The 27240-nt window shown below is 42.2% G+C and overlaps 3 protein-coding genes across 4 annotated transcripts in view; 2 read left to right on the top strand and 1 right to left on the bottom strand.

The window, feature by feature from the left end:
• Nucleotides 1–9363: 9363 nt before the first annotated feature.
• On the bottom strand, nucleotides 9364–18977 carry LOC143275842 (uncharacterized). Its single transcript, XM_076580132.1, has 4 exons — nucleotides 18840–18977; nucleotides 15712–17020; nucleotides 14130–14272; nucleotides 9364–12696 (listed from the first exon to the last, which is right to left on the bottom strand). The coding sequence occupies exons 2-4, from the start codon at nucleotides 16969–16971 to the stop codon at nucleotides 11568–11570; spliced, it is 2532 nt and encodes an 843-aa protein (XP_076436247.1). The 5' UTR covers nucleotides 16972–17020; nucleotides 18840–18977; the 3' UTR covers nucleotides 9364–11567.
• Nucleotides 18978–22032: 3055 nt separating this feature from the next.
• Nucleotides 22033–24323, top strand: LOC143275761 (uncharacterized). The gene is made up of 6 exons (XM_076580039.1): nucleotides 22033–22367; nucleotides 22507–22871; nucleotides 22954–23518; nucleotides 23658–23870; nucleotides 23966–24104; nucleotides 24141–24323. Exons 1-6 carry the CDS (start codon nucleotides 22033–22035, stop codon nucleotides 24321–24323), a joined length of 1800 nt encoding a protein of 599 aa, XP_076436154.1.
• A 350-nt stretch (nucleotides 24324–24673) lies between these two features.
• LOC143276184 (EVI5-like protein) overlaps nucleotides 24674–27240 on the top strand; it is a 91500-nt gene continuing 88933 nt past the window's right edge. For both annotated transcript variants that reach the window (XM_076580619.1, XM_076580618.1), the window contains exon 1: nucleotides 24674–25026. The gene's annotated coding sequence lies outside the window, so the exon portion shown is untranslated. The remainder of the gene's footprint in view (nucleotides 25027–27240) is intronic.

Raw genomic sequence — 27240 nt, 5'->3', positions numbered from 1 at the left:
TGAATGTGTATAAATATGTGTACGCAATTGATTTTTGCCCATGACCTTCAGGGCTCAGCCAATAGATCTGTAAAGTCCACTCGTCGTATTGATTTTAGTATTTTCCGAAAAAGACCACTTGGGCGAATGAGCATAGTGAAAGCCCTGTACACTGAGAGTAAAACACACAAGCTTTTTATGTATTCAGTATAATTTCAAAATGTAGTATTTAAGATGAGAAAGATCAGTTTAAAGCAAATTAAGTCCCCTAGCATTAATTACAGATTTATTTCCTTTTTCTTTTTTTTTTACTATCTGCACTAAAAGGTTTGCAAAATAAATAGAACTTCTATGCTTAGAAAAAGAAGTTCCTGTTTGATCAAAAAATGATAATAATGACTGCTCTTGTTGTTGTGTCAGAATACCAGATCAAAGTGCCAAGTTTAGAGAATACAAAAAAAATATAACAGTAAATGCAGTTTGCATATAATTTGGCTTCTTTTTATTATTTTTTTGTGTGCCCATCCCAGAGGTGCAATATTGTTTTAAACAAGATGACTGGAAAGAACTGAATTTTCCCTATTTTTATGCCAAATTTGGTGTCAACTGACAAAGTATTTGCAGAGAAAATGGCAATGTTAAAGTTTACCACACACACACACACACACACACACACAAACACACAACCGAACACCAGGTTAAAACAGACTCACTTTGTTTACACAAGTGAGTCAAAAAGTAAATGAATATCTAATTTAAAAAAAAAATAAAAAAACAACAAACAAACAAATAAAAAGGTAAATGAATATTTAGATATGAAAAAAAGAGATACTACTACTACTGCTTAGAAAGAAAAAAAAAGACAATAAAGATAATAAATAAACAATAAGAAAATAAATGTAAAACATACAGACACAAATGAGAAGTACAAAACTGATTGTGATACTGCAGACAGCAAATTTGTATGGTTGTAATTAAGTTGCAAATGTTTAATAAGCCAGCTTGTTGGGTTATCACTAAGTCTAATCATAGGTTGCTGGACAATATAACATTTTAAATAACTCTGTGTGTGTGTGAGTGTGAAATATGTGCTGTGGCTGTTGTGTACTGTGAATCATTTTGAGGGTTTTGAAAGTGCAATATACGACTCGTATTCATAAATGTATGATTATCATTACCATTGGTGGTGGGTATTATTATCATTATTACGTATCATTTGTTTATCATCATCGTCATTATTATTGTGCAATATTGTTGATATTGCTATTATTACTATTTGCAGGTTACATTACCGTACTTTAGTCGTTTGATTTAACAGGGCAAACTCTTATTTGCAGAGCCCAGTCAGCAACAGTGGCAGCAGTCCCAGTGGTGATGTGGAGAAGAAGAAAGGCCGCAGCATGATGGCAGACATCGACTGCTTCAAAGCTGCGCGGTTCATCTACGAGATGACATGCGACTCTGACAAAATCAAGAAGTTATTGATAGAATCCTTGCCCACCGCTTCAACCGGCATAATGAAGCTTGAAGGCACCAGGGCAGCGACATGCAGTGAAGAAAGCTTCGGGGATTTTATAAAACAGATTTTGATTGTGGCATGTAAGAGCATGCCAATAATCTACAAGACCCCGACATCACAGCTTTATCAGGATGATAGTCACATACTCAGACAGGTAAAGGGATGGTGATTTGGAATGATGCACTGTTTAAACTGACAAACATGAAATCTTTCTTGAGTTAACTTGTGCTGCAACTTGCTCAGATTATTTTACTTTTTTTTTTCCCAGGTTTTCTGCTGTTATAGCAGGGATTAAAAAAAAAAAAAATGTTTATTAATTTTTAGCGAGATAAGCTGAAGGAAAAATGTAATCAGTACTAATACCACCCTGCCCCTTCTTTATCCCCAGCTTGTTGTAATAGTGGTGGGTTGGTGTCTCTTGTCACAGCCTGAACCATGGTGAAGCCTAAATAGGCAAAAATGTAAATGTGTACTTTTATTGTACAAATATGAATAAGAATAGATAGATACTGCATGTGTGCGTGTGTAACATAATGCATAGTATGTTCTTAGATAGGTAGATAGATAGTCAGACAGATAGATACTGCATCAGTGCATGCGTGTGTAACATAATGCATATGTTCTTAGGTAGGTAGGTAGGTAGACAGACAGACAGACAGACAGATAGATAGATACTGCATGCGTGCGTGTGTAATATAATGCATAATATCTTCGTTTCCGTTTTAACTGGGATTTTGCTTGTGTGTACTATATCCATATTTTATGATATCTGTCTGTCTCTCTCTCTCTCTCTCTCTCTTACAGTATTCGGAAACTATGCATTTATATATTTAATGCCCTGAAGATACGACAGGAATTCTGTGGCAACAATGATGAAAGTTGGAATTAATTTACTATGCACGAGAAGCACTTTTGTTCTACAGGTTAAGTTAGTACGTATTTTACATTTTGTTGTGGCTGAGTGATCACCATATTGTGTATTTTTGACCTCTTTCTAGGGGCCGGAGGCCTGGAGATTAAAGTTTTGTTCTTGTTCTCTCTCTCTCTCTCTCTCTCTCTCTCTCTCTCTCTATATATATATATATATATATATTACACACACAGTAACATCAGTTGTTGGTGCCTTCCACCCGACAGATCACCCAGCGGGTGTTGGCCGAGCCACCCAGCCTGGCGGTACTGCCTGATGTGTGTGCCGCCGTGACCACCAACCAACGTTGTGCCCTCTTCAAGGACCTGTCCGGCCGGGGTCTGGTCGACTCTGGCCCAGGAGACATCGGGGGCTCGGATCAAATAAAGGAGTTCACCGAGTTCGTCAGATGGGTCCTGGACTCGACTCTGCCTTTCTCAGACCTGCAGGAAATGATTTGTGCAGCGACTGTGCTGCTGGTGCCTTCACTCAGGTCAGTGGGTGGAAGAAGCACATGAGATTACGTTAGAAGACAATAAATGACACAAGAGAAATGAAGATGTTTTGTTTTTATGTCTCAGCCAAGTAGAAAAGGGGAAGAAAAAAAAAAAGGAATACCACATAATCCCTTACTTTTTGCAGAGTTTGCACTTTTTTTATTTTTTTATTTTTTTTAAAGATTTTTAAAATGTGTATAAATTGAAAAAAGAAGAAGAAGAAAATGAATTCAAGGCAAGGATGATGACAAATTTCCATTCCAGACACAAAGTCACACTATTCAACAACAACAACATTAAAAAAATTTTTTTTAAAGTTGCTGCACTGCTGAAAAAAGAGATTGGTGGACATCCCATAACTGATGTTCTGATTTCAGTGGTTTTTCTTTTTTTTTCTTCTTTTTTTTATATAAATTTTTATTTTATTTATTTATTGATTTTTTTTTTTTTTTTTTTTTTGATGCATTGAGCTCTTTGTAAATGATGAATGGTACTGGTCAATGGTTCTAATAAATTATTCAGCATATTTGTTCAGTTAAATGGTTCTCTTAGTTTTTCCAAGACTTTCAGACTTCATTGACTCTGCATCAACCATATCTCATTAATCTGAAACAGCAAAAACAACAACAACAACAAAAAAACCCATAAAATTAAAAAAAATCTCCCAAGATACATTAGATAAAATTTTGGTCAAAGATTGGATTTAGAAAATGGGAAAAGAGGAAGAAAGAAAGACAAACAGAAGTATCCTATGTCTTATTACATCACAAGAAAATTTAAACAAAATGATGACACATGCCTATCAATGTGAGAGAGTGGTGAGAGGGGGGTAGTAAGAGCATGTCCCCCCCCCCCCCCCTCCTAGATAGATATGACCGAAGAAAAGCAGGTGTTATGTCAGTATGTGATGTGTCAATCTTGTTTAAGAACTGGCCACTTCAGCTAGTGTTTGCACAGCTTTGTACTCTAATTTATACCATTAAGGCATTATATATTTGATTTCACTACATTTGTAGAAAAAAGATTACTAGCCAGACTTCATTTTGGAAAAAAAAAAAATGATATTGCTGGCTAAACTACATTTTATATAACTTAGTATTTCTATACATTTGGAGACAGTGTAATATTCGGTCTTTCTAATATTCAGTAAGTCACTTTAATATTTCAGACAATAACCAATATTGAAAGCATCAAATAACAAATATCGTTCTCTGTTAAATAAGGCCTATAGATCTCATTGATATCAACCTCTTCTTTCTCCTGTACTCTAATGTAAATCTTTGAATGATTACCTCATTTATATCAACCCTTTTTCTTTTCCTGCTACTTTTATGAAAAGCTTTGAATGATCACCTCGTTTATCAACCTTTTTCTTTTCCTCGTACTTTTATGTCGTACTTTTATGTAAAGCTTTGAATGATCTCCTCATTTATATCAACCATTTTCTTTTCTCCTGTACTCCTATAAGTAAAGCTTTGAATGATTTCCTCACTTGTAACAACCATTTTCTTTTTCCTGTCAAGCTGAAAACTAACAGATATTACAAAGTCCAACTTGTTTTGTCGAACAGCACGGGCGAAAAGATGACCATGGCGTCACAGTTGATGTCGCTGAAGGAGGAACGGCAGATAGCGTTGGTCCTGCGGAAGGACGTTGCTTTCGTCACTGACAACTTGGTGGAGGAGCATTTCAGCATGCCTGTTTCCCTTCCTGAAGAAGATCAGCTCACCATCGACGAGGACTTCTTCCAGGCTACAACAACGTATGTACCTCTTGAAGGACTAGAAGTGGAGCCACTCGTGGGACTATCTGAATATGATGCAGGAACAACAGACAATGGAGAAGAGGCTGTGTCAATGTGTGTGCTTCAGTGAACACATCATTTTTTTTTTTCTTGAAAAAAGGTTTGATTGGCCGCATACAACAAAATAAGGCCAAATGAACACGCTTAATAGCCAAAAAAAGCGTTAGACGAGACAGAGCGAAAACCTGACAAGATGGCGTGGAGAGCCTTGGCCAAAGGAATGATTCAGCGCTTATAGCTGTTAGAGGCGTTTGATTGGCTAAGAGCGGGCCAGGCAAAGAGGGGCGTCTTTTCACTGTTAGCCGCGCGAAATTTGGCCAAACAGAGCAAACCATAGGCCTAGTTTGCATCAGTTTGACATGGTAAGTATATGTATCACCAAACATGGAGTATAATACAAACTCCTCCTTTTGATTGCTAACCAGCAGTTTGCTTGGATGTGTAAGAGAGAGAGAGAGAGATGCGAGTTTTCTGTTCAAACTGAGTGAGCAGAAAAGAGAAGCTCGTTGATTGTCCATGAATTTTAAGGGCCATGTCCCTGAATGTGAAAATTTCCTCTCCTTTATTTTCTGTTTTTCTTCATCTCAACCTAATGCGCATGCGTCGGGTTGTGAAAGTGATTTACCTTGTCTGTGCACAAAACATGGAGCTGTACATGTATTAGTGTATGGATTTATTCATTATTCATTTATTGTTATTCACATGGTAAGCCTGAAATTGAATGGAAAGCCTTTCTGGGTATTTTGTTTGAGAGTTGTATTATTTTGTTTTACAATTGTGTGTCACGAGTTCATTACCCCCCAACCCCCCCTTTTTTTTTTTTTTCTTTGTTTGTTGTTGTTTGGTGGTGTTGCATTTTTTTTTTTTGTTGTTGTTTTTTTGCTTTAGCCGTTTGGGCGTAAAAGATATGATTTTAACATTGATATTTTCTTATGAAAGATCTGTATGAACCATGAATCGTTATTCTTGGGTGTGGGTCATGAATGTCGGAGTCAACAGGAACAGTATTTCTTGCCTGGTCAGTCAACAGGAACAGTATGTCTTTCCTGGTCAGAGTCAACAGGAACAGTATTTCTTTCCTGGTCAGAGTCAACAGGAACAGTATTTCTTTCCTGGTCAGAGTCAACAGGAACATTATCTCTTTCCTTGGGTGTGTGAGTCTGGAAGTGTAACATTTTTCTGACAGGAGCTGTTGTTTTGATTAGCATGCAGAACAGACTGATGACACACACTGACACAGACACTTTGGTAATCTTTCAAAGTCAGATGGTGGACAGAGAAATAAAGATGAGGACCTTCTTCCCTTTTCCACTTTCTCTCTCTGCCTCTCTTTTTTTCTCTCTCTCTCTCTTTCAGTCTCTCCACATACAAGTATGTAATTTGATCACCATTGAATTCTGATGACATGTCTGACACACTTCAGTATGAAATCTAACTCGGGCTGCTCTCAACCTGTTTTCAGTTTGTGTTGTCATTCAAGGAGAGATTATGATCTGTAAGGTCCTGATCGAAATTTGTGAGTGTTCCATCCTGTTAGAATGGAATTGATTCATGATCATGTCAGTTGTGGATTCGGTCCTTTGAGGCCGAATCTGGATGTCTGTTTCACTCAGTTTGACAAGGATTCTCTCATGCATTATTTTCCTTGAGGAAAACCTGTCAGACAAAAATTAATCAGAATTGAACTAAATCGATGTGTGAGAGCTACGAAATCAGCGTCAAGCATCCTAAGACTGGATGGACACTGATATGGAATCCCCAGAGGAAGAGAAGAAGCCAACGGAGAAACACCTTGTGAAGAGACATCATAGCAGACACGAAGAAAATGGGCCTCACACGGAGCCAGATAGATGCAAAATTACAAGATAGGGGACTGTGGGGGTGTCTCCTGTTGACGGCCTATATTCCAACAAGGAGTGAAAGGCCAAAGTTAGAAAGAAAGATACCTGAGGAATATTGAACACCTGAGCATCATCATGCAGGACACAAAAACCAGATCTTCCACAAGGATTTTTTTTCTTTTTTTCTTTTCTTTTTGCCTGAAGAAGAGCCTGTGGTTTTATTCGTTGCCTCTCTTGTCTCATGCAAGTCGACTTTTACCTGGATTCTTTCAGTCTACCTCTAAGGCTCTTACTGCCACAATCCCACAACGTTCCTGTCAAAGCAATGCAATTGTTGGCATCTGTGCATTTCTCTTTCTTCTTATCATATTTTTTTTCTTCACGACAACAAATTAAGTGATTAATGGACCAACACTACAAACCCTTTTTTTCTTTTTTTTCTCCCACTATTTCAGAAAGCTTTATGCTATGCAAGCGCACTCTTTACACACACACACACACTGTCTCTCTCTCTCTCTCACACACACACAGAGGGAGAACTGAAGAGAGATTCAGCAAAAGATAAGATCCTCAGTGCATATTGATGTTATTGGTTGTTACTGTTGAAAATCAAAGAGTGTGTCTGGTCACAATGATTTATCTTTCTTGGAAGCACAGCGAACTATTGTTCAGATGTATATATTGTACTTAAATCATGAATATTTGAATGCCTTCGCGTGTACCTGATGTTTGCACTTCACATAAATGATATAATGTCAAATTATTTGAAAGTATACATATCATGATGTTACACATGCACATGCAATGCAATATTTGAATGTCAGACATGAAATGTATGTATTTGGATGTCTCCAGCTTTATTTGCTTCAGAATACATGCTGAACTTGAATCGTATCAAATTTTGGCTTACACTTGTGTTTGTCTGTCATGGTGTTTCGATTGTGTGTGTGTGTGTGATCAATTTTAACAAACTCATTTTCTCTGGAAATATTTAGATAAAACAACCCAACTTTCCACTCATACCACTGACAGGTTGTAGTCTTCCAGATCAACCCGCATTTCTGGATCGTGAATTGTTTATTTTATTCAGCATTCAGATCCGTAAAATTTTATTGCCGGGTCGTTCAGGTTCGTTGCTGGAACGTTTGGTTTGTCAGTACTAAACACGGCATGACACTTTATTTCTTGCCTGCAGTTAAAAGAAAAGATAGAACAGAAGGAAACTACACCATCAACATGTTTACTGCATGTGAATATTCTAACGAGGATACTGAGTTAACTAGAATGGACACATGGCAATATACTTACATTTCTTGCTTGAAAAGTCTTGTCACTGTCAGAATCATGCCTTCAATGAATAATTCCAGAGCACATTTAATTGAAAGGAGGCGAAGTAGGCCGCTAAACTCTATTCGCAGAAAGATTTGTGCGCTGGTTATCACTTACTTCATAGTGTCCCTGAACGTCCATCAAATGATGAACAGTTTCGAATTATTGGCCAGTGTCAGTTTAAGCTTCAAGTCACATTACACATAAACCTGGTGTATCAATGGGTTTAAACTCAAATGTCACTGTCAAAATACAATCTGGCCTCCTGTTAACTCACTCAGTATGGCCAGTCCTCTCTTCTCTACACAGACCCCTCAGATATCCAGTGGGTGTCTCAATGACCCAACCTTTAGCTTCCGTCGTCAGAATTGTGGTATTCTTTGTCAACATTCACCTCTTCAGTATAAGAGCCTTCTGCTTGCAATATTTTGATGGTGGTAATTGGGGTGAAACGCTGTTAACGTCTTCTCTTTCGCCGTTCATATGGAGAGAGTTGAGCTCACATGTTCTTCAGCCGATTACCCACTGTGTCACTGTGGATCCATGCAGTAAAACCAATGTAGTGGTTACATTCCAATGTCATTTTCTCATGCAGTGAGGGTCGAAGCCATAAGCCTGGCCAGTTGAAACACATTACTCTGACATTAGGGTGGGAACTCTGAACCAAACAATTCCATTGGTTTATTGTCATGTGCATTGACTGGATCATCGATGCTGAAGCTGGATACAAATGCTAGATTTCTCTAATCTGCTGCTGCTTCAAGAATGAACTGATGTGAGAATAATAACTTTTTCTGGAAGTGATGTTTTCCACACAGGATTACAAAGGGTGATGTTTCACCTTTACAATGATGAGGATAGTTGTTTTACTGACACAGTAATGGTCAGTGCTGTCACTTTTTCAACCTCCCACTCTCTTGAAAAAGAAACAAAGCATAAATCCATATGGTGATTCTGGATATATAGATTTTTTTCCAGATAGATTGAAACACATTATCAGTTCCAGTACCTCAAGGAGGCGTCAATGCGTTTGGACATATCCATATACGCCACACCACATCTGCTAAGCAAATACCTGACCAGCAGTGAAACGCAATACACTTGGTCAGGCCTTGAGAACACACAAAACACAGTGTTAAATGGGTGACGACGACGAGATGTGTGTAATAACCTTTCATAGAAATCAGAAATGCATACTGATAACAGTGTGTACTGACAAAGGTGATTTGGTTTTAAAATCAGATATCAAGAATCATTTTAATGGATTAAGACGACGAGTTGTTTTCATGAGCAAAGCGCAGTTTTCACCATCATTCTGACAAAAAAAAAAAAAAAAAAGAAAAGATGTCACTGACTGAAGTGCTGAAATGCAATATAATCTATTTTGTGTATATTTATGTCCTTTTTGTTACAAAGTATGTATTCTTTCATCCAATGGAAGAGGGGATGGTAGCGATGGCTGTATATTTTTCTCCACAAACAACGTATGCTTACAGTGACACTCAAGCCAGTTGAATGAATCCTGTTTATTTCCCCACCACAACCTCTCTTTACACTGTTATCTTATGGTACAATAAAAATCAGACACATCCAAATAACTTGAATAATCCCTAACCAAAATCCACTCATGCCAGCCTTCATTTGCACAATATGTGATGTTCATGACCTGTAAGTTGTGACGCTGCAACAGCTGCATTCCCAGTCTGCACTGCAGCTACTCAGATAGTTCACAGACGCAGTAATTACAACACCCATTTGCATGACACATGACCAACATAGTTCAAAACCAAAGAAAACAACAATGAATCGCTCCACACAAACTTTCATGACTATAGATCTATATATAATATCTAACACAGGATGACAACTGCATACTGTTTCCATGACAACATTCAGTCTCGCTGCACAAAGAAAATGTTTTCAGAATAATGGATTTGCCAGGTCATGATGACATTGATGCAGCAAGAAAAAAAAAAACAAAAAGAAAAGAAAACTGAAAAGTGGGAAAAAGAATCAACAGTCAGGTGACATGCATCAGTTACCAGAAGAGACAGACGCATGATGATGAAGAGACAGACGCAGAAGAGACAGACGCATGATGATGAAGAGACAGACGCATGATGATGAAGAGACAGACGCATGATGGTGAAGAGACAGACACACGGCAAAAGGACAAACACATGGTGATGGCTGATGTACAGATGGACTCAGGCCCTGGGGGCATTAAATTTCATTCAAAATGATTTTCCCAATATCAGATTTTTTTTCACCGTGCAACAGCACTATGGACAAGGAAAGTAAAAAAATCTTTAGATGTAAAAAATAGACCGAGACATTTCCCTGGAAAAAAAAAAAAAAAAAAAAAAATCACCCCCAACCCCCAAACACACATTATTTGACAAAGAGTCGGTTCATATATATATATAAATACTCTCTTCACACCGATGACGCTGTACACAAAACCTTTTTTTTCTTTTTCTGCTGCACAAGCTTTTTTGAGTGGCATTTTGCCCATGCTGCTCATTCCGTGTCTCTACCATGCAGCTGAACCTAAGGTCATCTGCCACGGCCCCAGAGCCAGCAGTCAACAGGTTAGCTATCGATCTTGGCTTGTTATGAGGCCTTACACCAGAGGAGACCCTGCACTGCCTATTTATGATACCTAGTGGCAAGCAATTTGATTTTAATTTCAAACTACCACTTTGGGCAAGTTTTGCTACCATAAGGAAACCACAAGCTTTGGCCACTTTTCAACTTGGGATCCTGTTACTAGCATTAGTTGATATAGTATTCAATAATAGTTATGGATGTGAAATGTCACTTCAGCAAAACCTAAAGGAAAGATGGTGTTTGATTCTGACAGCAGGCATTCCATGGTGTTACACTTACAGTCACACCTTCCTTTCCCCAGGGAACAGATCGTAAAATATCTCCACCCTTTACCCACCAGGCGCCGTCACCGTGATTCGAACCCGGGACCCTCAGACTGACAGTCCAACGCTTTAACCACTCGGCTATTGCGCCCGTCTTGCAATATTCATATTCCTCAGCCTGCAGTTGTTGTTGCTGGTTTTTTTTCTTTCCTTTCAGTAATTACTCCTGTAAACTACCTGTTGCTGCCTCAACTGTAACACAACTCAGAAGCAGTGCGGCATCTTCCAACAGAACGACAGACATCCAATACGCCCATGACATGATACAACCATGCATCCAAACACTTGTGAAGCGACACAAACACAACTGTCAGTCTTGACACACACACACACGCCTGTTTCACCACAATAAAGGTAATGGAGGGGCAAGGTGACGCAAACAGAGAGATGAGGTGGGGACGGCTCCAACCTGTCGCAGTTCCAGAACACCTTCCATAATCGACACCAACAGTATCATCAGCCTGTCAACAGTATCATCTCATCTTCCCATCTTCTTCAATTCCACCTTTTCTACTCCACCTTCCCCCTCTTCGAATTTAAAAAAAAAAAGAAAAAAAAAGAAAGTGAACCATGCTTTCATTGTGTGTTTCAATCACATAAATGAAGTGAAATAATTCAAATTCAATTCACCTCAAACATCTTCTCCTCCCATTTCAGAAGGAAAAAAAAAAGTTGGCAAAGCACTGATTCGTCCCCCCCACCTCCCCCTCGCAACATAACTAGTCAATTCTCAATCCTTCACTGAAACTATAGAATTACTTTGGAACGGAGTTCTGACTTGGCCCCATCACCCCAGAAGGAAAGTTCTGCCCTTGAAAGCTGGCAGGCTTTGCCCCCAGCAGTCCACCACGGTTCTGACCCATCATTGCCGGAGAGGAGTTGGGTCGGGCCATCCCGTGCGCCACTCCCCTGGTCCCCCCCATCATCCCAGAGTTGTGTCCCATCATCGCAGAGTTGTGTCCCATCATGCCCCCGGCGGGGCCGTTCTGCCCCATAAGACAGGACCCCATCTGTGCCAGCATGCCTGCCGCCAGGTTCTGTGCCACCATCCCCAGCATGGGCGTGGACAGCAGTCCCTGTTTGCCTTGCGTGGCCATGGGGGGGCCGCCGTGCTGAGGTGGTGGCGCTGAGGATTTACTGGCTGCAGATGTCTGGGTCTTGGGCGCTGCGCTGGCGTTGAGGGAGGCCGCTGTGGGCAGCACCGACCGCCAGGGGTACTTGCGCTCACCAGGGGGCACCACTTTGTAGCGCGCCGTCTCCCCGCCACACCGCATGACGTGCTCCAGCAGCTGGAAGGCCGAGCGCTTGCGACGGATGATGAGGTAGCGCGTGTTGCCCTGGCCGTTGCTCTTGCTCTTCAGGTTCAGCCGCCGGCACTCGTTGTGGATGATGATGCGCTCATCCTTGCGGAAATGCGGGGAGAAGACCAGGTCGTCCTGCCGCTCAGAGGCCGCATAGTTCTCCAGCAGCTCTGTGATGCGGGCGCGGAAGTCGCCCGAGATGCCCCGCTTGGCGTCCAGCCCCAGACCTTCACGGTTGATCACCTGCTTCATGGTGACCGGCTCCTCGATCCCTGCCCCGTCCTTGCCGATGCCGCCCCCTCTCCAGCCCATCTTCTCCAGCAGCTTCTTGCCCTTGTTGCCATCGGCGATGGGGGTGGACATGGAGGAGACGGAGCTGGTGGAGAAGCAGGTGGCCAGGTCGTCAAACATCTCCTCCTTGGTGATCTCGGGGGTGTTGCTGTCGTGCACCTGCTTCGTCAGGATGGTCCAGCACTGATCGCGAAGCACGTCCACTGCTTTCTGGGACGCTTCAATCTTGGAGGCCATTTTACTGTGGGCCACAATGTCGGCCAGGACCTTGCCTTCCAGCTTCAGCACGCACCTGGTAAACAGGACAATACAGCATGAGTGCACAGACACCCATAATGTGACAACTTGAAGTTTGAAGTCATGTCTTATTAATAATTTCCCCCATAATATCAACTCCTCAAAATAACCTTTATCAAACCATGGGAAATCATCTCCCCCGCCCACACTCATCTGGCTCTTCACAATAAATATTTGTTGTGGAAATAAAGAAAATAGCAAAAGCAACCTTAAAACAAGAGATACTAATGCTGTAATAAACAAACGAAGCACTACATACAAAATGAAGCCAGACAAAGTCAACAGCTCTGGAACACTATAGCTCCTCCCAAAAGCAACGTCCGATCCAACATACACACAACATCACCAAGCCCCTGTTGACAACAACAGTCACCAAGCAAGACTGAGTCAGTGAGTGAACGTCTCCTCAAGAGTAGAGTTTGTCACTACGACCGTCCAACCACAGTCCCCCATAAACCTGCTGACATAAAAAACCTTAAGAGGTAGTGGCCTCAAGCACTGACTAATCCAGAGGGAACAATTAGGCACTGTTGTATATTGTTGCATGTGAGGTGTTAGAGCCCTATAGGGTGCTTACACTAATACACCATAAAAGTACTATATTATATACCATTATCATTATTATTGACAGGAGGAGTTTGTATTATACACCCAGTTTGGTTAAATATAGTGTACCATGTAAAACTCATGCAAACCAGGCCCATCTGTTTGCTCTTCTCCGCCAAAATTTATCACGGCAACTTAGGGATACGACATCTCGCCATCTGTCCACCGTCAGCTAGCCAATGAAATGCTGTTTCTGGCAGGCGATAAATAATCATTCTCAATGGCTGCCATTTTTCAGATAAGTGACATTATCCATTTGCTCTGTCTTTGCCAATCTTTTATGCATTAGAAATTGTATTTTCATGTATATTTGTTGTTTGTTGCGGCTTTCCGGGACGTTTTTGTCTCAGGATTCACATATCTTACATCGTTTGAGACGTTTTATTCGAAGTTTTGTTTTGTGAACGTCATTTCGCTCTTCTGTGGTCGCTGCGACTGTTCCCGACTTTTCTTTGCTCCTTTCTTACACTTACGGACTCGCCGTAATACTTGGGAATACCTTGTTCCCATCGCAGAGCATTGCTAACCATTCCGGTGATTGCCAAACCCATGTGGTTGGGATAGTTCTCTTACTGTAGGAGACGATCTGAGTATCTCAGGTCCCGGGACCCACGGGTTCTCCTGTTTGTGATGGGGCCAATGCGTCTCTGTTGACACATTGAGGTGGAACAGCTCAAACTCCCAACAGTCAGGAAGGGGACAGTGGGAGACTGAAGTTCGGGAGGATGGTTTTGTTGAGGGATGTGCCCCTACTGTACCTGTGTAGATGGTCTTAAAAAATTATTAACATAATACTATTATCAACAAAGCACACACACACACCTGACTGCCCCACCGGACCCTGACGCAGCAAAGTCATACTCCAGCAGCATTTTGCTGAAGTCAGCACTCCGTCTGAGGATGCTGGCTCCGTTCACACTGCTGTTGTGCTCCTGGGGCTCCACCAGTACAAAGTCACCCAGCTCCTGTCACACATAAACACACCATCATAAAGTCACCCAGCTCCTGACACACACAAACACACCAACTGACCAACACAAAGTGACCAACACAAATTGACAAAGTCACCCAGCACCTGTCACACACAAACACACCAACTGACCAACACAAAGTGACCAACACAAATTGACAAAGTCACCCAGCACCTGTCACACACAAACACACCAACTGACCAACACAAAGTGACCAACATAAATTGACAAAGTCACCCAGCACCTGTCACACACAAACACACCAATTGACCAATACAAAGTGACCAACACAAACTGACAAAGTCACCCAGCTCCTATCACACATTAACACACCAAGTGACCAACACAAAGTCACCCAGCTCCTATCACACATTAACACACCAAGTGACCAACACAAAGTCACCCAGCTCCTGTCACACATTAACACACCAAGTGACCAACACAAAGTTACCCAGCTCCTGTCACACATTAACACACCAAGTGACCAACACAAAGTCACCCAGCTCCTGTCACACAAAGCAACACACCAAGTGACCAACACAAAGTCACCCAGCTCCCGTCACATATTAATAACACACCAAGTGACCAACACAAAGTCACCCAGCTCCTGTCACACATTAACACACCAAGTGACCAACACAAAGTCACCCAGCTCCTGTCACACATTAACACAGCAAGTGACCAACACAAAGTCACCCAGCTCCCGTCACACAATAACACACCATCACAATGCGACAATGTCACCCAGCTCCTGTCACACATTAACACACCATCACAATGTGACAATGTCACCCAGCTCCTGTCACACATTAACACACCATCACAATGTGACAAAGTCACCCAGCTCCTGTCACACATTAACACACCATCACAATGTGACAAAGTCATCCAGCTCCTGTCACACATTAACACACCATCACAATGTCACCTAGCTCCCGTCACACATTAACACACCATCACAATGTGACAAAAGTCATCCAACTCCTGTAACACACAATCCACACTAGTATACACTTTCTCAGTTAGCAAATTGTGTAGAGTAGTAACTTGTGGCCTAGTGGTAACACATCTGCCAAACAGTAAGCAGCAGGAGAATCTCCCCACCCAGAACAAAAAGAAGGAAAATACAATATCCATCCACTCAAGCTTACTTTGCTTTTTCTGGCACAATCTCTGCATTGAATTAAGACTTCAATAAGATAATCATAATGGGTCCCGTACTACAGGCACGACCACACATGTGCACACATACATATTAAAAGCACGACCTACTGAATACATGCATTCATTGCACACACACACACACACACACACACACACACACACACACACACAGAGGCACACACAGTTTGAGGATATACACACACAACACTCACACACACACAAAAACACACACCAAAAGCCACCTACACAAAAAAAGAACAACAACATACCTTGGCCACATAATTCCTCTTCTTGATGTCCACAATGGCCTCGACGTTGGATTCCCTCTGAAAGCTATTGATGGAGTCCCCCCCTTCCCCACTGATATTGGCCACCACAGTGGACGTCGGCTTGATCACCGTCTGCCTCGGTTCCTCCGCTGCAAAGTCATAGTCAGATGCCTGGAACTCCTTGGTGGCGCCGTCGATTTCAATGATGCGCTGGAACGGCTTCATCAGCTTCTGCAGGGCAATCTCAAAGGCTTCCACTTTGGACGCACGTTTGTTGAGGCCAGTGGCAACGGAGATGTTGATGCCGTCAAACTGAACCAAGCAGAAGAACGTGCCTGTCCCTCGCACAATAGGGCCCGACTCGATCTCTGACTGAATGCTGACATGAGCAATGTTGGCTGCCGAGTGGATGGTGTCGATGGCGTTGGGCCGTTTAGACTTGAGCTTTTTGATCTCCTCAGCGAGGCGCTTGAACTTGGACAGGTTCATGTTGCCTGAGGCCAGAACGATGCACTTGGCATGAGGGTTGGTGGCCTCCCGGGTGGCACGGGCCGCCGCCGCTGTTGCCGCCTCCACCCCGCTGAAGTTGTCATTGGTGGTGTTGGTGGTGGCGCTGCCGCCTCTTCCAGCTCCTCCCCCAAACCGGGGTCCTCTGCCGATCCCGCGAATCCCAGCCCTTATCGGGCCCCCTCCCTCCCCACTAGACGCTGACTTGCCCATCATCCTGGGCCCCGAGGTGCCCGGGAAGCGAGGTCCGCTGTACGGGTGTCGCATCGGCATGGATGGCGACGAGAAAGACCTGCTCATGCCAGAGTATGGGGTGGAGGGGGGAGGGGCCCTGCTCCCGTCCCCTCCCTCAAACTGGTCCTCTGTCTTCACTGGCTTGACAAAGCCGCTGTACTGAGACGCCGACGGTTTCTGACTGCCACCGCCAAACCTCTGCTGGGCATCATTGTTGTATCTCTGCCTGCCCATGCCGCCCCCTTGCTCCCCCCGGGATCCTCCAAACTGCTGGGAACCACTGAAGCCACCACCACCAGACCCTCCAAAACGACCTGGGGGTCTGCTGTACCCACCCCTGGGTCCCATGAAGGAATTGGAAGGCCCACGAAAGTTCTGGGCCATGGGTCCTGGGCCGTTGAAACCTCCCCCTCCCCCCCCACCAAACCCCTGCCTGCTGTGATAACCTTGGTTGTGCTGCTCCTGGGCATGTGAGACATCTGTGCTGTGGTATTCTTGTGCTGACTTGACAAAATTCATGGTGGCAGTGAGTGGAGTTAGGCTTGCTATTCAAAACTACAGGTAGTACCTGGAAAACAAAACAAAACAAATGTAAATCACAAAGAATATAAATCAATAAGAAACACAACCCCAAAACTACACCAAACAAAATGTAAATAAAACCCCATCTTACTAATGAATAGACTTACTAAATTACTTATCAAAAAACAAAACAAAAAGTAAAACAAGAGTTACTCTACAGAACACTCAACAGTAATCTGTTTCACATTTGAAAATGAAAACAAACTATTCCTTTCAAACTCTTTTGTATATACCCACAGGTTAGACTTAAGAGCTAATCTGCATGCTTGCGTGTGCATTTGCAAAAGCGTGCATGTGTCTGCGCGCGCATGCGCACGTGACTACTTGTGTGTGTATGTTGTGGTTTTTTTAAGTTGCTGCACAGGTGGCACAGCACATGCAGTAAGCAGTATGGAATATACATTTTTTTTTCGTTGTTGTTGCTGAACCACTTAAATGAATAAAGACTAAATTCCTATGTTCTTATACAATCATCATTTGGTCATGCCTTGTGCTACACTTGTGCAACAGAATTCCCCATGGCTTCTCTTTTACTGCACCAGTCATTATTATTTTTTTTTTTTTTTAATTCATCTTCAAATAAAAGATTGTTCATAGATAAATAAGAATGTGCGTGTGCGTGTGCGTGTGTGTGTGTGTGTACGCATGTGCACATACATGTGTGTGTTTTAAGTGTGTTATTTCATCAGTTCATGCTGGAAGTTCTTGTCATTAAGCCAACATTGTGTCATTCTGTTTCAACTGTGTGTTGTTTCGTGCTGGAAGTTCTTGTCATTTGTACCTTTCTGCTGTAAAAATGTATGTCGTTATTTCAAGCTGATGTTCTTGTTACTGTATCATTCTGTTTTACATGTTATTTCTGGCTGTTTTATTTGATTTCTAACAAGTGCTGTTTCAGGCTGGAAGTTCTTGTCATTCTACCATTCTGTTAAAATTAACCAGAAGTTCATTCATGCTGGAAGTTCCTGTCATTTTTATTTATACTGCTCTGTTTTAAAACATGTGCATTCTTTCATGCTTTTGTGTATGTGCAGCTGAAACTAAAACACTTTTTCATTTTTCACTTCAACTTGAGAAATTAAAGATTTATCTTGAATCTTGTCATTCAATTATAACAAAAATAAAATAAAACATTTCAGGCAATTTGTATTGAAACACAGAAACGTCATGCAAACTAAGATCCCGATAATAAATATATCTATTTCACAAGTGTTTCAATCCAGCCCCATCTCAGCAAGGATCCTCTGCCTCTGTGTATAAAGGTATTTTCACACTGACAGAGAACCTTGCAAAGAAGGAGCTGGAATATTTATTTTAAAAAAACAAAAACAAAAAACAAAACAAAAAAAACCCCAACTTTGGAAACATTTCAATTTACAGCTTGGAAACCTTCTGTTTTTCAAGAACCATGTTCAAACCTCAGAAAAGAAGAAACATATTTCAATTTCAATTTATTTATCTGACAGAACGTGGAAAAAAAACAAACCCAAAAAACCTAACCTTTCTACCACAAATTCATAATACATTAAATTTGAAAAAAGGATAAAAAAAAAAAAAGAAAAGAAAGAAAACAAGACACATCACTATGCAAGGCCTCCCTGAATCAGAGCAGAGGATGAGGAGGAGATGGGGGCTGGATTGAAGCAGCAGTGACACTGAAGACAACAGTCCTGGAGTTGACACCAATTCGTTAACACTCTCCAGCACATCGTTTTCCTCTTTAAAAATTTTTTTCATCATCTTTTTTTTTTTTTCCCCCTCAAAGACTGAATGACAATCCATCATCACCCAAAACAGCATCATACTTTTGTTTCATGCGCTCCCTCTGGTTGGCCATGATCTCGGGGTCGACGTTTTCGCTCAATTGCCGGACCTCGTCCATGACTTCAGGGGGGTAGGTGCAGCCGTACACCTCTATGCTAATGAAACAGCGGGACAGGCAAATCAGACGGTCCAGGGGGACGCTTCGGAAGTTGGTGGCCAAAAACTCCTTCCTCATCCTCCACTCTGAGTTGCTCTCATGCTCGTCTCGGAAATTCTCAACATTGAACTCCCCCAAATTGGCCATGTTGCACAAGTCTTCTGCACTGAAACGTGATAGCATGAGTGGGAATGAACAGCAAAGAACAAAAAAGCAATCAACTGATTTCAATCTTGTTTGTTCCCACCCCACAACCTCCCAGTACACCCCCACCCACCCCCGCATGCCCCCTCCCACCACCCTTACATCTTTATTCCTTAGTTGTTGTTTTTTTTTAATTTAAGCATGGGTGATAAAAATCTAAGGAGAAGACTTCTGAATCGTCTGTGGAGTCTGCACTTAAAAACAAAACAAAAACACAAACAAGGCCTAAATAATAGACTGGCCTGGCATCTCTGAGTCCATCTAACCAAAAAAAAAAGTTTTTAGTTTTACAACACACACACAGGATTACTGCAGTCTAGGAAATTTTTTACATTTTATGTAAAAATTGTAAGAGATGGGGGGAAGGGCATCATCACTATTTGCCAGGACAGGTTTCACCCATGCTCCTAATTAAGATCACTAACTCTATGTTTCATAAATTCAGATAAACACAACACTCAAGTATATGGCATTCAACAACTGGTGAATCTACCAGAGTAGGAAAAAGAATGTTTTCTTTCAGTGATTAAATTACATTTACATTGATTATAAACTATAAAAGTTACATGAATAAAATGAAGATTTTTGCAATAAATCAATCTGCAAACTGCAGAAATCTATACTAGCAATAGTATGTTAATTTATATAGCATACTGCATAGTATGTCAGTATTTTTGGTTTGTCAGTATTTTTGGTTTGTTTTTGATCAGTTGAGTAATATTCCTCACAGGGTCACAATATGCTCAAGAACATTGTGCTGATTGTGGCAGTCTAATCGATGCTTACAGTTACATCAGTCAGTCCAAAGTAGATCTTCAACTGTGACCATAACTTGTATCAAACTTAAAAATAAATATGATCTTGATATTTGATTACAATCTGGCCATATGTCATTTTATACATATGCACGCACACACACACACATATAAATTATATATATATATATATATATATATATATATATATATATGTAATTCTTTTTTTTCCAAACTGGTGCAATCCAATAATTGCTCAAACTTGAAAAGTTGAAACTTGAATGCAAAAACTGCAGATCCTTCATTTCCTAGTCTAGTTTTTCACATACATTAAAATCAAGTGTCCTTCATTTCCAGTTCCTTGTCTTTTTTTATATTAAAAAAAAAACAACATTTTTACAAGCATTAAACTCAAGTTTTACAACAGCTGTGTTTTTACATGGTTTCAACCGCACTTAAACGACAACGTAATCACAATATATATGAAATACACCAAACCACAAAAAGCTGAGCACGAATAGCGATGCCTTCACTTGGCAGCCAACCCGTCCAGTTCCCGTTCTGAGTCTTTGCCGCGGCATGTAATAACAGCACTGCGTTATTTATGATTACATAACAACTACAACATATCGGATTTTTAGTATTATTAATTGCATAGCAACTTATATCCACGTGTTTGCTAGCAATGACAAAAATCGACCCGTGTCTTCTGGAGGCACTATACGGCACGTACATTGTGTCCGAAGTATAACTGTTGACTGAACAACGGAAGAGATTTGATCAGCGATCTAACGTCACACAAAAAGAAAATCGAAAGCTAAATGAGTTATGAATAAATCCAACAAACTGCTGGTAATGCCTCAAATAATATAAACAGACATGTCTAAATTATCATACCTGTTAATTTTCTCAACAACCAAGTTCTCACCGGCACGTCGCCATTTACACACCGGAAGAGAAAAATAATGTGGAACGGAATGAGAATACACTTAGTTAGCAGGCTTATATGCACGGCAGTCGTTTTGTGCAGTCAAAATGTTTGACCGAATCACAAACCCCAAGCAAAGAAACGTACACGATAAAAAAAAATTTTTTAATCAGTGGCGTTAAAATATATCATTTCAACAAGGAAGACATAATATCTGTTCGTCTTTGAAGGACAAAAGCAGAATTGTTGAGACACGTTTAAACGGGTGCGTGACTGAAGACCTAAACTCGACTGTCAGATGTTACATTTAAATCAGTGGTTGACAGATTTGCCATGACAGGGGCTGAAGTAAAATAACAATTATATTCATCAAGTATGTGTGTAGTGGGGGAGCATGGGTGGGGGTGGGGATAGTTTACTGGATTGTTTTGTTTGGTATTGTTGGCAACCTTTGCTGGAACTCTATGAAGCCTTGAACACGTTGGACAACATAACTGTTCCCACAAAGTCTGTTGCCAGTTTAAAACCTTGCTGGTGGCCACACGGCAGTGAGTATCCGCCACGGACGTATATATAGTACACGCACACCAGACGCCATCTCCCCCCCCTCCACCCCCTCCGCCATTCTGTTGTATAATATACCATTGCAGAATACTGGACACAACAGGGTTAAAATGATAACAATTTAGCCCCGCCTAGCTCTGTACAGCGTTTCGTGGGTTCCATTTTTTTTTTTAAACATCAACGAATATTTAGAAGGCTGTGTTTGCTTATAATATGGTGGCGCCATTGCAAAATTTGCAGGCGGCAAAGACACCAGATAACCTGTCACCTTAATCAAGACGAGGTTTTACTTATACTTTGTAGAGAATAAGAAAGTTTTTATTCAAATATGAACAGCTTCTCTTGGTCAGTCAAACAATTTGATCGGCTTTGTTTATATTTTTGTACAATATGGGTCAAAGCAAAATGGTTCACTCATGCATATCCTTGTCTTCATTGTTTGTTTTCATATTGTTGTCAAAATGTGAATGCTTTCCCTACTGTGTACAACCTTACACACATTAGCAGAGGTAAAAATATATCAATTACAAGTTAAATGTAATCTTACCCCCCCCCCCCTTTTTTTTTTGTTGTTGTTGTAAAACCAAACCAAACCAAACAAAACAACAACAAACAAATTGAAGCTAATGGCGCTGAAACCCAACTCGACCTGCCCCACACTCCATCATGCCTTCATAGACATGTTGGACGACTTTGGCCTGGAACAGATGGTGGACGTTCCAACGCGCCGGACAACACACTGGATCTCATCATCACCAACAGCTCACAGCTCATCCCATGTATCGAGATTCTCTCCGGACTGTCCGACCATGATGCGGTTTACTGAGACACAGAAGAGGAAACAGATCCCCCGACTCATTCCACTGTACAAGAAGGCGGACTGGGATGGACTCAGGAAGTCCATGGGCGACCTACAGGTGCGGATCGAGGACATGAAGAGCGGCGCTACTACAGAGGAGCTGTTGTCAACCTTGAGAAATTCTCCGAGCAGCCATCGCTGACTTCATTCCGCACAAGCAGGCCTGAATCAAGGAGAACAAGCCCTGGATCTCCCCGCCCTGTGCAAACTACTCAAGCGATGCGACCGCATTTTCAAGAAGATGCAGAAGCAAGGCACTGAGGAGCCGAGGCAGACGTACAAGCGACTACGCAGGGAGGCCCAACGTCAGCTGCGCAGATCCTACTGGTCTCAAGTACCTCAGCGACATCTTCAAGGGAGACGACTCTGGACAAGCTAGCAAGCACAAAAACCAGCACCAGAAGTCGTCCACTGTCGGAGTGACTCCCCTCAGGGTTCAAGGGCGCCTAGTGGCAGACCCGAGGGAGCAAGCTGACACGCTGAATCACCAGTTCCAGACTGCGTTCAATAAGGGCAGGACCTACACCACTGAAGAGTTTACCACCAAATGTAAAATGCCTTCCAGCGACCACCCCATTCTGGACGACGTGACCATCACTGCCAAAGGTGTGATGAAGCTCCTCCGTAACATACAGTTCTGAAAGAACTGGCAGACGAGATCGCCCCGGTCCTCACCATCATCTTCCAGTCATCCATCAACACTGGCCTCCTACCATTAGATGGAAAGACGCCAATGTAACACCGGTTTTCAAGAAGGGTGAGCAGTATGAGCCAGCCAACTACAGCCCAGTGTCGCTGACCAGTGTCTGCTGCAAAGTGCTGGAGCACATCCTGACCAGCACCATCATGGTCCACTTTGAGCACCACGGGGTGCTCAACGACCGGCAGCGCGGATTCCGGAGGGGGTGGTCCTGTGAGACGCAGCTCCTCGAGTTTGCTGATGAGCTGGTGGAGAACATGACCCGAGGGAAACAGACGGACGTCCTGATACTTGATTTTGCGAAAGCGTTCGATCGGATCAACCACTCCCTCCTGATCCACAAGTTCCACTACTTCGGCATCCGGGGAGCACTGAACCGCTGGATCGCCGACTTCCTGCGAGACTGGAGACAGGCGGTGATATCAACGGAACACGCTCGGACTCCGTCAGTGTCCAATCCGGAGTCCCTCAAGGCAGCGTGCTCGGACCATGCCTGTTTCTGGTCTACATCAACGACCTGCCAGACCTGCTCACCGCCCACGCCCGACTGTTTGTGGATGACAAAGCAGTGTACGATGTGGTGTGCTCCCAGGAAGAACAGGCCCATCTACCGCACAACCTCGATCACCTTGCTGAGTGGGAGAAGAGGTGGGACATGTCGTTCCACCCAAGGAAGTGTGCCACGCTGCCAGTGGCCCGCTGCAGGAAGGTGCTACAGCATATACGTACCAGCTCCACGGGCACACCCTGGCCACCGTTGACAGTGCCAAGTACGCGGGCGTCACCATCACGAAAGACCTGAGCTGGAACGAGCACATCGACACCTTGTGCTCCAATGCCAACAAGACTCTTGGGTTCTTGCGCCACAACCTGAAGACTGGCTCGCGAGGAATCAAGGAGACAGCGTCAGTACAATGCCTACATCACTACTCAGTGTGCGGCCTATCCCAGAGTACGCCACTACAGTCTGGGATCCCCATACACAGCAGAACATTGACAGGTTGGAGGCTGTTCAGCGTCGCTCAGCCCGGTTCGTCATGAGGCGCTACCGCAACACTTCAAACGTGTCGATCATGATCGATGAACTGCGGTGGCCCTCCCTGGAATCCACTACGCCGGACTGCCCGCCTTGCCATGCTGTACCGCATTCAGCATGATATTGTCACCATCAGTAGCATCAGGAACAAGCTCCAGCCACTGCCCACTCGCCAGAGAAGAGAACACAACCAGTACCCAGTACCAGCAGGTGTCCTTCGTACCGCGGACCATCAGAGACTGGAACGACCTTCCCCCTGAACGTCGTGGAGGCCAAGACCATTGACACGTTCGTGTCACGGGCCTCAGGTCTCCTCCAGTAGTCCAGCATTTTGTCCGTGCGCATCCAACCTCCCATCGAAGTGACAAAATAGTCAACAGGACGACTGCGGTCACTGCGATGAAAGAAGACACATCCAGTTTGAGAAGGCAGCTGTAAACGGAAGCCGTGTTCATAGTTCAACCCATACATGACAAACAAATAATTACATGAAAATGTAATTATGGATTACAATAAAATGTGCATTACTGAAATGGGCTTTTAAAAAGATCATGTGGGTGTCAAGTGCTTGATTACTTCGTCAAAGTAAGTGGACAATGATATCCTTTTTTTTTCCAGTTCAACATTTACATTTTCCAAGTGGGAGGAAATGATTAACATGTTGGAAGAAGCAGATCAAAAAAAGTAGGTGGACACAGACCCTACCATCAGCCTCAAGTTGGCCATATCCTGAACAGTCAACTAGTTTGACCAGGAAGCTCTGTTGCACTGTACCCAGAGGCTCAAAACTCTCTTATGGAAACCCTTTCTGTGTAAATTTTGCCTGCAAGCAATAAACAATAGGTTTTCCAACTTAAGCAGAATTATTCGTCTGCTCGACAGAGTTCGAAACGATTAGGTGTTGTGGAAAAGTTTCGAGGATTAACATTGCACCTCCAGTTTTTCGGTTTTCATTTGTGTGAATGAACTACAGTCGCTGTCATGTTGATGACAGATTGAATGGCTGACACGAGAAGCTTTACGTGGTAAGTTACAGAATTCAAAGCAAATGTTTCAATGTCAATAAACTGGCACGAGAGAGAGAGAGAGAGAGAGAGAGGTCGGTCATGTGTTCCAGCTGCTCATAGCATGTAACCAAAGGCTACTTTCACCCCACCCATGTACCTTCTTATTCTTATGTGTAATAATTCCCCCATTAACTTACTATTTTTCCCTCTGAGAGGATTATTTTTATATTTTTAGAAAAGCATAACAACAACAACAACAACAACAACACACACACACACACACACACACACACACACACACACACACACACACACACACAAAACCCCCCAAAAAACAAACAACAACAGCAACAAAAAACACAAAAACAACCACCAAAAAACAAGCAAACAAACAAATCACATGGGAGACAGTATCAGTGTGTGTGTGTGTGTGTGTGTGTGTGTGCTATCACAGAGTATGCCTTTCTTTTATTTAAGTTTCCAGCTTGCAGCTGTTATTGATAATGTTCCATTTTCATTATATTCTTCAATGAAATAATGTTTTCACATATCATTTTAAATATTTGATTATTACATTGAAAGCAGAAGGTCCTGTGATGTGTGTGAGTGTTAATGGGTAGATGTTGGGAAGATCATCATGTCCGCTTACTAGCTTCTGAGGGATGGGTGTGGTAAGAGAATTCAGTCTTTGAATGACATACCTCTCCCTAGATTGAGATAACAGAAAATAATAATGTGGAAAAAAAACTACATATGTGCCAGACTAGAAAACAAAGCAAAACAAAACAACAACAACAACAACAAAAACCCACCAACAGAAACCTACTATTGGTCCCCAGCAGCTGTGAGGGAACATTTGCAAAGACACTGGACAGAAAATTGTTTGGAAATCGACGGGCGCAATAGCTGAGTGGTTAAAGCGTTGGACTGTCAATCTGAGGGTCCCGGGTCGAATCACGGTGACGGTGCCTGGTGGGTAAAGGGTGGAGATTTTTACGATCTCCCAGGTCAACATATGTGCAGACCTGCTAGTGCCTGAACCCCCTTTGTATGTATATATGCAAGCAGAAGATCAAATACGCACGTTAAAGATCCTGTAATCCATGTCAGTGTTCGGTGGGTTATGGAAACAAGAACATACCCAGCATGCACACCCCCGAAAACAGAGTATGGCTGCCTACATGGCGGGGTAACAACGGTCATACACGTAAAAGCCCACTTGTGTGCATACGAGTGAACGTAGAAGAAAAAGAAGAAGAAGTTTGGAAATTATCATTTAACTAGATTTTATCATCTTAGAAAAAAATAATTTATGTGTTTGGTACAACATTCATTATAACAATTAACATCATGATCTTGCCCACAGAAAATAATCATTATTCTGAGAAAAAGCAAAAAGGTATTAAGCTCACTCAAGGGAACCAGTCACTAATTGAATGGACAAATGAATGCAAAAATTCTGAAATAATCTTGATCATTGACTTTGTATTTTAAAGTCAAAATGATTTTGTTTAATAGTACACAAATTGCAAACTACTTACAATAAGTGTATCTGTTGGAGCATTGCTTAAATTCTATGAGTGACCAACACTGTAGATATGTATGCCCTGGTCTTAGTTGATACAGGGATAACAGAATCTCCGAGTACAGCCTTGTCAGGTTGTCCCAAATCTGAATTTATGGATTTCCTCATCCTCCTCCTCATCTCTATAGATACATCATCATAAAAGATAAGGGGGAAATCTCAAATTTCACGGCTTTGCTCTCATATATCTGTGTAACCTCGGTTAATTCTGTGTTCATTTTCATGCTTGGGGTGAGTTTCTGTCGAAGTGCTGGGTGTCAGCAAGTTTATAGGGGATGTGTGTGGAGTTGGTGTTGGTCTTCATCTCAGGCGAGACTGTCAGTTTCACTCAGGCACTTTTTCTTCTTCTTGTGTGTGTGTGTGTGTGTGTGTGTGTGTGTGTGTGTGTGTGTGTGTGTGTGTGTGTGTGTTATGCCAGAATTTTAACATTTTGTTTTCTAATTCAATATTTTGATGATGATGAATGATGATGGGGATGATAACAAATGTGTTACAGAGGTCTAATTTAGGTTTGGGACCACTTGACAAGGCTGTACCCTTATGATATATATATATATGTATGTATATATATATATATATATATATATATATATATATATATATATATATCCCATCGTCAACCAGGCTAAGAGATACAGACACCTGCA

Source organism: Babylonia areolata, chromosome 31, assembly GCF_041734735.1.
Source record: "Babylonia areolata isolate BAREFJ2019XMU chromosome 31, ASM4173473v1, whole genome shotgun sequence".
NCBI classification, from domain to species: domain Eukaryota; kingdom Metazoa; phylum Mollusca; class Gastropoda; order Neogastropoda; family Buccinidae; genus Babylonia; species Babylonia areolata.
The sequence above is the reverse complement of the archived record's forward strand: the minus strand, read 5'-3'. Positions and strand labels throughout refer to the sequence as shown.